Source organism: Rhamphochromis longiceps, linkage group LG20 (genome assembly GCF_057381845.1).
Source record: "Rhamphochromis longiceps isolate RC_006_pf linkage group LG20, R_longiceps_female_GT1.1, whole genome shotgun sequence".
Classification (NCBI taxonomy): Eukaryota; Metazoa; Chordata; class Actinopteri; order Cichliformes; family Cichlidae; genus Rhamphochromis; species Rhamphochromis longiceps.
This window is the reverse complement of record NC_140576.1, coordinates 33,025,080-33,036,021: the sequence shown is the minus strand read 5'-3', so window position 1 is coordinate 33,036,021 and position 10,942 is coordinate 33,025,080. Positions and strand designations below refer to the sequence as shown.

At 40.8% G+C, this 10,942-nt stretch overlaps 1 protein-coding gene across 4 annotated transcripts; it reads right to left on the bottom strand.

Annotated features, from left to right (window-relative positions):
• Window positions 1-2,251: 2,251 nt before the first annotated feature.
• znf217 (zinc finger protein 217) lies at window positions 2,252-9,042 on the bottom strand. 4 transcript variants are annotated; one of them, XM_085394162.1, is made up of 5 exons: window positions 8,592-8,754; window positions 5,715-7,064; window positions 5,436-5,543; window positions 3,995-5,341; window positions 2,252-3,869 (listed from the first exon to the last, which is right to left on the bottom strand). In XM_085394162.1, exons 2-5 carry the CDS (start codon window positions 7,021-7,023, stop codon window positions 3,757-3,759), a joined length of 2,877 nt encoding a protein of 958 aa, XP_085250288.1. In that variant the 5' UTR covers window positions 7,024-7,064; window positions 8,592-8,754; the 3' UTR covers window positions 2,252-3,756. The 4 variants fall into 4 exon arrangements, with proteins under 4 accessions (XP_085250288.1, XP_085250287.1, XP_085250286.1 ...); XM_085394161.1 differs by lacking the exon at window positions 8,592-8,754 and adding an exon at window positions 7,634-8,542; XM_085394160.1 differs by lacking the exon at window positions 8,592-8,754 and adding an exon at window positions 8,910-9,042 and having other exon boundaries at window positions 2,253-3,869.
• Window positions 9,043-10,942: the final 1,900 nt, after the last annotated feature.

Below are 10,942 nucleotides of genomic sequence, written 5' to 3'. Positions count from 1 at the left end.
CTGTGGGAATCCTTATCACACAAAAGCTAATGTGATGAAAAAAACTTGATAAGAAGCCGTGAAGACATCAGGTGTTTTATGCCAAAGAATTATGAACCAGAGCAATCCCGGGTGAATTTGCCTGAAACGTGGGTATTTTCTTGGGTCTGTGCATAACTGGAAAAATCGCAGCGTTTGTGGATTAAATAAAAGCCTGTGTTCTAATAACTTCACTGAAATCTGTTTTCTGCAACTAACCTGAGTGAAGCATTGTGTCCTTGATCTCTGTTACTCTCCTAAATTAAAGCAACATTATTTTAGGCCTTTAGACCTTCTTTCGTGACACTGCATCATTGCATCTTTAATGTAGACCATACAAAGGGTGCAGTATCATGAAAGGCCTGCAAAACACGAACACATATGTTATGGTAAAGACAAAAATTCTGGCAGGAACACTCAGAAATGACGTTTCTCGAGGGCTCCAAATCACAAAGAAACAATACAGAAGAGGAAGTAAACAGAAGGAAAATTCAACATGTATCTTTGCCTATTAAAGGAGCTTTTGACATGAAAGCCCTCGCAGCATTCTGGACACGGGGATCGAGTGTAACGGGATGGATGTCATAAGCTGTTGTCGACTTGCGTTCTCTGCCAAGCGTTTGCACTAAGTTTGCCACAGTGTGAGGGAATATGAGGGTGATGCTAAGTGAAATGCTCATTTTGCGTTTGTGATTACCAAGGCCCATGGGCGATATGCACTAATGTGAGCTAATGCAATAGATTACACAGTGCTGGCCCAGGGGAACAGACAGCAAACAGATGTGGTCTACTCAAAAGGGGAGGAGGGGGGCAAAAAAAAAATAAAAAATCAAAGTTTAAAGTGTTCAATGTGCTGAAGATTGTCCTTTGCAATTTGTTGTTTACAGAATGAAAAGCAGCGATAGGTTTTGTCAGTCTTCTGCTTTTATAGATGTGAAACAATAGTGCGCTGATGTCTCTGCAGATGTAGAAGCTATTAACCAACTTCTCTGAAGCAGTTTTCTTTTCTTAAGGACTTGATGTTCGGGGAATATAATCTGGGTGCACTGCTGTTTGAGTCATTCAATTACAATCAATGATGTCATGGCAGATGTGTTGTGTTTGATAACTAATGTGCAACACCTGTGTGACATCATCAATTACAGGTGTATCCCCAAGCGTGACATTCTTCTCACTACAGGTTTACAGCTAAACAGAGGAGTGCATGTGTTTTTATTTATTTTTTTATGTAAACATTTAAAGTGAATACAATATCGTCTATTTTAAGAACTATTTAGTATTAGGGTTTATAGCAGTATGTAACTGACAGTATGATTTTATTAATTCTATTCTCAGTGTGGTCAAGGTGTGAAGTTTTATAAAAGGTAAATGCACTACAAAGGTCTGGACGTTTTAAGGCTGTGAAACCTGAATCTAACGAGTCTATAATCTTGACTTTGTAAATACTGCTCTCTAGTGGTCGATTGGAGTAATTGATTGAAAAGTCGAGTATAGCCTACATAATCTGCTGTCAAATGCAAAAACTAAACACAGTTTACTAATCACAAATACTCCAACAAAAAATTATTTTCTTATGTTGTAATATAACATAAGAAAACCAATACTTGTTGCCTATATTTGGAGATTCTGGAGGACTAATAGCCTGAAATGGTAATCGAGTTATTGGAATATTACAGTCCACTGATGATTTAATTAGAACAGATATTACCGAATTTATCTTTCTCTGTGTCTGTGTAATCAGGTATTAAAGATTTCATTAAAGGAAGCTAGAACCCCAGGTGCAAGTTAAAGAAAGCAGATTATTGTTATGACCGTGAACCACTGCATCTCTTGGTTTCGGTATATTGCTAAATATATGTATATATAAGCATATATATATTTTATAATATAGCTGGAGGTCCTTACCCTACATCCCCCAGATGTTATGAACATAGCTGTATAACTGGTGCCTTGAGTCCGTGAACAATGTGCTACACTGTAACCAAGTATGACTTTATTTCTTAACTTTGTGTCCTCATATGGCAACATTACATTTTGCTTTGCACCTTACTTTATATTCTGCGTTTTTATATTTTTTAATCAATTGCGACCATGCCATGTTATGCTGTAATATAAAACCATTGTCCTCTATGGGGACAAGTCTAATCAGGTCCAACTAATCCTAAATAGCTAGGAGAGATTAGAAAAACGGGTCTCAGGAGGTTAAGAAAGGTGATCCTAGGTTCATTATGGTTCAGCTTAAATACAACACCTATATACTTTCGTTCTTCGCCTCTCACTTTATTGTTGAAACGTGCCATCAAAAATTTCAAAACAATACTTAACAATATATAAACACACCAATAATGTGAACACCAAAAAAAAAGAAAAAAAGAAATAATTTAAAAAAGGTTTTTCAAAATTATACCAAACACTACCCAGCATGTAAAATTGAATTAACCTGAGTCTTTAGTCTTTCTTCCCTCTTTAGCATTAAGTTAATTGGAGCAATCAACATCGCTGCTTTTGCATTTTTTGTCTCCCCTAAAACTGCACAATCACGACACCTTAAACGCTCCTTGACATCCAGTTGGCAGTGACTGCTGCCCCTTGACAAAAGAAACACTTTCAAGACTTTGCATAGCAAAAGCAAACTCCCGAACATGCGAGCGGCTAAATGTGCAGTAACCAAATAACACTGAATGACTATTTCACACAAACCCAGACAATTACACACAATCTGGTACATTTTACAGCTGACGGATGTGAGGCACCACTTAAGCACCTTTTTGCTTTTCAAGAAGGAAAATAACAATACTTGTAGATAGCGGGTTCATCAAAATTAATGTACAGCCCAAATTGTGGTATAGGTTAAAAAAAAACAGTAGCAGCAGTAGTAGTCCAGTGTCACCAAATGAGCTTGAGCTTCCTGTGGTGTTTTATAGATGTCAAACGTCATGGGTCACTTGTCCATGTACTACTACTATTACTACAACTCAAAACACCAGTCTCTGGTCGAAGTAGGTATATAGGCTCAGCTAACATGATAGCTTCAAAGGCTTTACAAAAATAAGCCTTCAGAGCACAACTTGAGGTAGAACTTGAAACACACAGCAGAGCTCGCTGCTGTGGCCTGTTTGTAAACAACTGGGCCGAAGCCATCAAGTTATCCGACAGAAACTCCCCACCATCCAGTGCAGTGCAGCAATTACACAGAGCAGCATTTTTTTTTCCCCACACAGGTTTTTCTTAGGTTTTAGCTTAACACAGTTTATGTAGAGAGATTTTGCCATCCCACACACACACACAACTTTTACAGCTAAGACAGACTCTGGAATATTAGTGTGGGTCATGTACAGATTTATCAACAGTCTCAAAAAGAAATATTACAGTGCACACCAGTGGACTATATACAAGAAAACCCCAAAGGTTATCTGCATCTTTGCATTCAAAAAAGAACTTCTGCTGAAACTGTAGCCCTGAAACGTCCATATAACACAAATGTTTTTCTGTTGAAAAAGAAACATTAAATTAAGAGAGGATAAGCACACTGTGAGCATAAACTACCTCTCTTTCTAAATATGTACATTAAACAACGTTTCTAGAAATTGTCCAAAATAAGGCAGCAGCACTGTTTACATCGAGAAGGACAAAAAAATGATTTGATTCAACTATATGAAGTTCAATGTCATTTTCAAAAATTCTCATCAGGTTTATTTTAAATGAAAGTTTTCAACCTTTTCTTTGTTTCTTTTTATTTTAGGCGCTTTTGTCAGTGGCCCCACAGCGTTGACTGGGGAATGGGCCTGAAACATCTCTTCTTTGCAGGCTGGGTAGACTGGGCAGATGTTGGAACAGCACACTTCTGCCCCCTGAGAAAACAAACAAACAAAAAAACTTTAACTCTTCAAAGTATCAGAATATGCAGATACAAAATAGCCAAATATCCAAAGAAATTTATATGTCACTCTACTGAAACTGCAAGTCTAATGCTTACCTGCTCCTGGGTTGACTAGTCCTACATGACTGGGGTTTGCTGGGTTGGTGTGATAGAAAGATGCCAGGTCATGGGGTGGATAGGAGCGGAGAAGGTTCATCATGCTCCACTCAGACTCCAAACTGCCTCCAATAGTCGTAGGTGCATTCTTTGCCGGACCCAAAACAGAAACCTCAGAAGCTGTGGGTGGACATGACCCTTGCTGTGTGGGTTTCACAGTTCTTTTAGTAAACATCCTGTTAGATCCATCTGCTGGTGGCCCTCTAAAAGCAGCCTTCTCGCCAGCCTCAGCATCCCTGTTTGTAGGCACAGAAAACTTTAATCGCTTGCTGGATGGCTCACCAAAGTCCATCTGGGGGAGGCTTCCAAATCGGCTGGATAGGCAGAGCCTGGCGGCATCTGTGTGCCAAAGGACACCGCTTCGTACTGGGTAGCTCCGATCGCCGATGCCCACTCTGTCCATGATATATTTGTTGGTTGTGCTGTTTTTTCTCATTAGCTCTGTATACCTGGAGGATTCCTGACTGGGATGTGAGTCGGTGCTCTGCCTGTAACGCTGGGTCTCCTGGACATCTTTTATGGGTGCATGGACAGGGGATGGCTTAGGAACGTGCGGTAGGTTAACAGGTGTTTTTTCTTGAGGTTTTGCAGGTTGGGGAGGTGGAGATTTGGTTCGGCGAGGGAAGATCCTCTCAGTGATCAGAACTGAGGAAACATCTTTCCCATTGAGGGCAGGCGGGCAACCCGTATGACGACTTTCACTTAAATTGCCTCCAAACCCATTCTTTTTGGTGCTGTTTGACTTGTCTTTGTGAGAGAGCTTTTTATGCATAATCAGAACTTCTGGGTAGATGGTTTTATAAGCACAAAATGGGCAGGCAATTGGAACAATACCATTCCTTGGTTCAACACTGACAGGTGTAGAGACAGAGACTTTTATGGACAGATTTAATGGGGCCTCACAGTTCTCTTCTTGAACCTCCTCCCTTTTTTTCTTCAGGTTAACAGGCACAGAGCAATTGGCGAGCGCATCATCTTCCGGAGAGCAGGCAGGCACAGCATTTACTTGGACAAGTGGCTTGCCAAGCTTGCCATCGACACTATCCAGTCCGCTTTCTAGTGTTTCATCGATGCACGGCCTGGCTGGAGGGACACAGGATTTCTTTGGCACAGAATTTTCAGCATTGTTTTCATTTTTTCCATCACTGGGTGAGGGCACTAAAGGCACAGGTCTGCTGGGGATCTCGACGTAGGGCTTATCCTTGTGGCGTCGATCCAGGTGATACTTCAGCGAAGTTTTCTGGGCCGCAGCGTACTCGCAGTAAGCACACTTAAATGGTTTCTCACCTGGAACAAATAGTTTTGCATAAACATAACATAAGTCAGAGTTTAAGGTCAGTTTATTTTTAGGATAATTTATAATCATTTGTCGTGAATTTACCTGTGTGAGTCCTCAAATGAACGGTGAGGTAGTAGCTGGATCTGAAGGTTTTGCCACAGTAACTGCAGTCTTTTGATCTGCCATTGGATCGGTCAAATCCATCTTCACCTTTGAAAACAAACAAAAATCTAAATATTAACACAACACACAAAGGACAGAACAATGGCCACAAAAGGCATGTGTTATTATCCGTCCCCTCAGCAGAGGGAGCCCTTGGTAACAAACAATTACTACACCACAGATAAGATAATCTGAGTGTATACAGAAAAACAGACTTACCTGAACCCAAGTTTTCCTCTATGCCCTCCTCAGACCCTTCCTCTGTATTTTCCAGTGAGCCTGCTCTTGAAAGCTTGCCATCAACAGAAGAGGTTGGACTTTCTTCACCTCCTCTCTCACGCTTGTGGACCCTGGAGTGGAGCACCAGCTGGTGGTAGGTCCTGAAATTTCTTTGACATTCCTCACAAGTCGTTGGCCTTTGTTTGTCCTTATCTTTCTGAACTGGAGACCTTCGCTGTGGGTCTGGGCTTTTAACAGGGGCCTGTTGCTGAGACCGGAGCTCTCTCCCAACTTCTTTCACGGCCTTGTCTCCTTGGCCCTCAGTCCAAATATTATTCAACTCATCCTTGTCAGAGCCAGATTCGTCATTGTCCGTGCTGTTTTCCTGGCCAACATCTTTTGTATTATTAGGCCCAACTGCGATCTTGCCTTTCGTAGCAAGCTGCCAAGCCTGATATGTGTTGACAGGATCTAGCTGGGGAATCCATTTTGATGATCTCACAGGTTCCACATCCTTTCCTGCGGGGCGAGGCTGAAGGTTTAGGAACTGAAGAAATGAATCCTGGTTGGCAGTTGGTTCATTAGTATCACCCATCTTATCCTTGCTTTTATCTTTTCCAGGCTGTGCCTCTCGATTATGCATTTTACTGTGTTCAACCAAACTATCATGGTCAGGGAAGAAAAACCCACAAACCATGCACATTTTGTATGCGGTGCCTACAGGCTCTGATGGAGGCTCTTGGATGATACCATTAATTGTGATTGGGCTCTCTGGGTCTTGCTGGGTCTTGTTCTTTGCTCCTGCTTTTACATGCATCTTCATGTGGTTCTTGAGGAACCAGTGCTCTCTAAACCGACGCCCACAAAAATTGCAACAATAAGTAAAGTAGTCCTTGTGCTTTCTCATGTGGGCCTCAAGCTCGCTGCCATCTTGGGATAAGTGACCACACAGGATACAGCTGTGAACCTCGTCTTTTTCGGCAGGAAGGCTGCTTTGTTTGGCCCGGGGTCTCTCTCCTGGGATCCTGAATTCTGCTTCAACCCGAAGCACAGTTGGCTCGGAGAATGTGGTGGGGTGCTGTGTTAACACGTGGGGGCCAAGCTCATCCTGATGAGCGAAAGTCTCCTCGCAGAACATACAGTACAGCGGTGCACTTTCTTCATTTTCCAACTCAGTCTTTTCTGGGTAAGTAGTGTGTGGCGTCATGCTAGAGCCCAACCCTGGGATGCTTGCATCTTTACTAATAAGAAAATCTTGGGCGAGTCCATCTGGGCTATTTACAAACGGCAGCAATGAATGAGTCGGCATTTTCTCCTAATGTTTTACAAGCGGTCCAGATTATTAGGAGCCTGGAAAGAATGGGAAAAGTGGGTTTTTTTAGGCTTTGCTCAAAAATCAAAACAGGATCAGGTAACTGAAACACCTAAGTTATCATAAAATCTGTTTGAAAAAACACCAGAGAATTGCCTTTCCTTACACTGAAACAGGAAATGTATCTTTTTTAGCAATCAACTACACAGACAAGTCATTTCCTCTATGTGCAGGCCAATGACAAAACAGTCTTTTTTTGTGCTCGCAAACATTATTTAAATTAATTTAGAATTTATGCCTCTGTGTCTAAGCTTAATATGACTAACATTAACTTAGAATATATACTTCTAGAAAGTAAGATGATTAAGTAAGGTCATTGTTTTTTTTTCCATTTTTTCCCCTAAATATAACAAACCTTTGCTTCTCTTTTGTTTCTAACTAAACACGACAACTACTTTAACTAATCATACTAAACATGTAGTGTTAAAATACAATCTACAGACATAGATTAACTTATAGTCAACAACATAAAAAGCAACATCCCAGCAAAAGTCTAAGAATTTCAAGTTGTTAAACTATTTTTGAAAACTCTAAAACCTTTACTCACAAATCCCAGCATATCCTTTTCTCCAGGCATCAGTGACAAAAGACACTGTGGTTTTTCTCTGTGTAGTGGTTTCAGCTTGTATACTGAACTGCTTATATTGGGGAAGGCTCGAACTGCTTAGCGCTTTGATTGGTGGAGAAGTGGAGTAACTGGTTCAGCAAGGACAAAATGCTCAAGGCCCATGCAAAATGCTAATCAAGGCTGTGGCACCAGCAATACCTATAGCTGTCTACTGTAGCATCAAAGACCCTCCCCCTTTTCACACATTTTTAACTGTTACCTTTAAATCAAGTTTTCAGTATATGGCTACAAAACAAAAAACCCACAAATGAGTGGATAAAGGGGAAGTCCCAACTGTAGGTTTCAAGTCATTCAAACCAATGATAAATGGTTTTATTTTCAGTTTTATATAATACATGCACACACATATATATAGTTTTTATACATCAACGCTATTCATAACCAATTTATCTGGAATTAGTTTGCTGTGTGGTACTTTTGCTTTAGACCAGGTGAGCACAGGAAACTCTTAATGATCCTGTGTGGTTTTCTGAAGTACACACATGCTTCGGGAGGCAAGCGTTAACGTTAGCCACCTTCTTATTCAAGAAAGCAAAGCTCCGGTTTGAACGTAATTTTACCTCGGAGGCGATGCTCGAAGTTAACAGTTGAGAACTTCCAGCTAACGTCAATAAAAGTCGGTGCATTTAACAGACTGGCTATTACGTTTCTATATGTGCATCATAAGCCGAGCACGAGGGCTTCGTTACTCATTTTGGAAACACTCAGATCAATTATCAGCCCTGTCCGCGTCTGTGACTGAGGAAGACTGAATTTTAAATCAATACATCCAGACACAAACCCGTCTCGAGTGGCGACGACGTTATTTCATGACAACACTGTGGTACAAAAAGAACATTATCGACCTGACTTTTTTTTAATGTGTGTGTCTACTTACGCTGTCCCCTACGGTTTGTTTTCCAACGCCACTTTCAAAAGTTCACCCAGATTGAGAGAGTGGCATAACAAAACGCTAACTAGTTTTACTCCCATAGCCTCGGTCATTCTTAACGACAGCAACGTTAGCAAACAACACTTTCTGTTGCCTCGACTTCGAGCAAACTGTAGAAACTCACCAAACAATACCTACCAACTCAGAATTTCCGGATTAATATTGATACTGATACTACGAGCGACTGAATTCAGGGAATTCGGGTGTTTGCTCGAGTTTGCTTCTTCATTTCACACAACGCGTTGCCGCTGGTGGACAGCTCACCTATTCAATTGTTTGAATTTGAATCATATTTGTTCGACTTGGCGAGTCCTCCCTGCTGCAGCTGTTGAAATCCGGGGCGCGCGCTCTCAACTTTTTCTCAAGGGGAAGATGGGGCGCGTGCACGGCAGCCCCCCCCCCCCCCCCAAAAAAGGGCAATCACGTGGTCACGTATAACAGAGAGGGATTAGTGCAGATAATCATCTTATCTCATACACGCCAATAAAGCATGGGGGCATATTTTATTTGACTGTTCTAGCCCACAATGAGCTTCTTACACGTTATCACATGTGAGGTTTTTATTTTTTATTTTTATTCCCAATGTTTTCACTATTAGATGTGTAAGCTGCTTCATTTGTGCTTCAAACGGCCAATATTAGAGTCGTATTCGCTTACAGTGAAGTCTGTTGTCACGCTTTGCTTTTCGAGCGGTTCAATCATCTCTCTAACGATGCTTTAAACTTCCACGGAGTAAGAGTGAGTGCGCTGAATAGACGCCATATAACACTCTTTGATGTGTACGCTGCATTTTAAGAAGTTACCTAAAAGTGCAGCCAGTCAGCACGTCATGCACCAGCTACCATGTGGAGCTGGGGGAGGGGTGCCTCAAACTTTTCACAGTTACATGAGGCTTTTTTTTTTCTTTTTGCAGAAGCAGGTTGGTTGAGTCATGAGAAATTTCAAGTTCTTCCTATATGGTGACACAAAAACGTACCAAGGCCCACTTTTATATCCCATATGAGTTGTTGCCACCCAAAACATACCTCTGACAAAGCCATGAGATGGTGCGTGTAAACACATTTGATCTTACAGAAAAATGGAAGGAAAAACCTTAACTTTTAGTTACATACTATATTGCTGTTAATAATAATAGAGAATCAGCACACATTTACTGTTGGATTGTGTAATCACCTAAGATTAATAGACTGGTGCTTGTGAGATAAAGACCTTCACCTACAGTAGCCTCCACACCCTCCTATGTAAAATCAACCCCTCCTCCACTCTTAAAAGCAGAGACACTGATGGGTACTTAATCAGTCAATGAAGAATATCCCCCCCCCCCCCCAGAATGGCAGCTATGTCTGGAAGAAAACAAAACTTTATCAGTAACCACTCCCAGTTGAAAAACAGTGAACAAAGACTGGAGTGCTCGATTTGCTTAAGCTATGGCTCTTACATGAGCCAAGGATTGGCTGTAAGCAGCCTGCTCTTTTGCCTATATTTCAAGCTGTTGTCAAGCATTTGCTGTCACCAAACAGGTTGAACCAATATTGTTCTCATAATGAAATAAACATGTGGTTTTCCAGCCTAGCAAACATGCTTAATAAAAATATTTGGTTTGAACAGTGGATTTGATAATTGCACTCATTCCAAGGATACCAATGAACTTTTTTTATTTCTATTTTGTCTTAATAAATAACTCAGCTCACTGATTTAAAAAACACATATTTTTTTCTTTAGTAAGACTCATTTACATAGGCAGCTTACCCTAAACTAAAAACACTTTCTCCCCTCGCAGTGCTACGATTCAGTTATAGGTACTCGTGCCTTCCCCCGAGATCCTGTTGCAAACAAGGCTAGTATGTTAATCAAAGCCACCACATGTGACACATCGAGGCCTCCCGGTCATTTCCTATTGTTCAGCAACCACAAAGCCTCTGTGAAAAGCTATCAGTCTGAAGCAGCAGTATCATTCCTCAGGATGATGAAATTGCCAAAAGATGTTGTAGCCCATCACGGGAAATGCCTTTTATCTTAAGGCAGTGGTTGTTTGTGTCTAATCCTACAAATATATCTTTAGCTGGCTGCAACTTTTATCATTGTATCATTGTATCTTTTATCATAGTAATATGATAATTTAAATAGCATTCATCATCTGTAGTGGCAATGACAGCAACAAGTGGCCGAGCATTGTTTACTTTTAACTGATTTAATTAACTCTGTGCTATTGTTTGACATTATGCTAATAGATTTTTTTGAAGTCATTATCTCAGATAGTTTCTTTATTAAAACATTTAGCTAAAAGCAGTTAAATC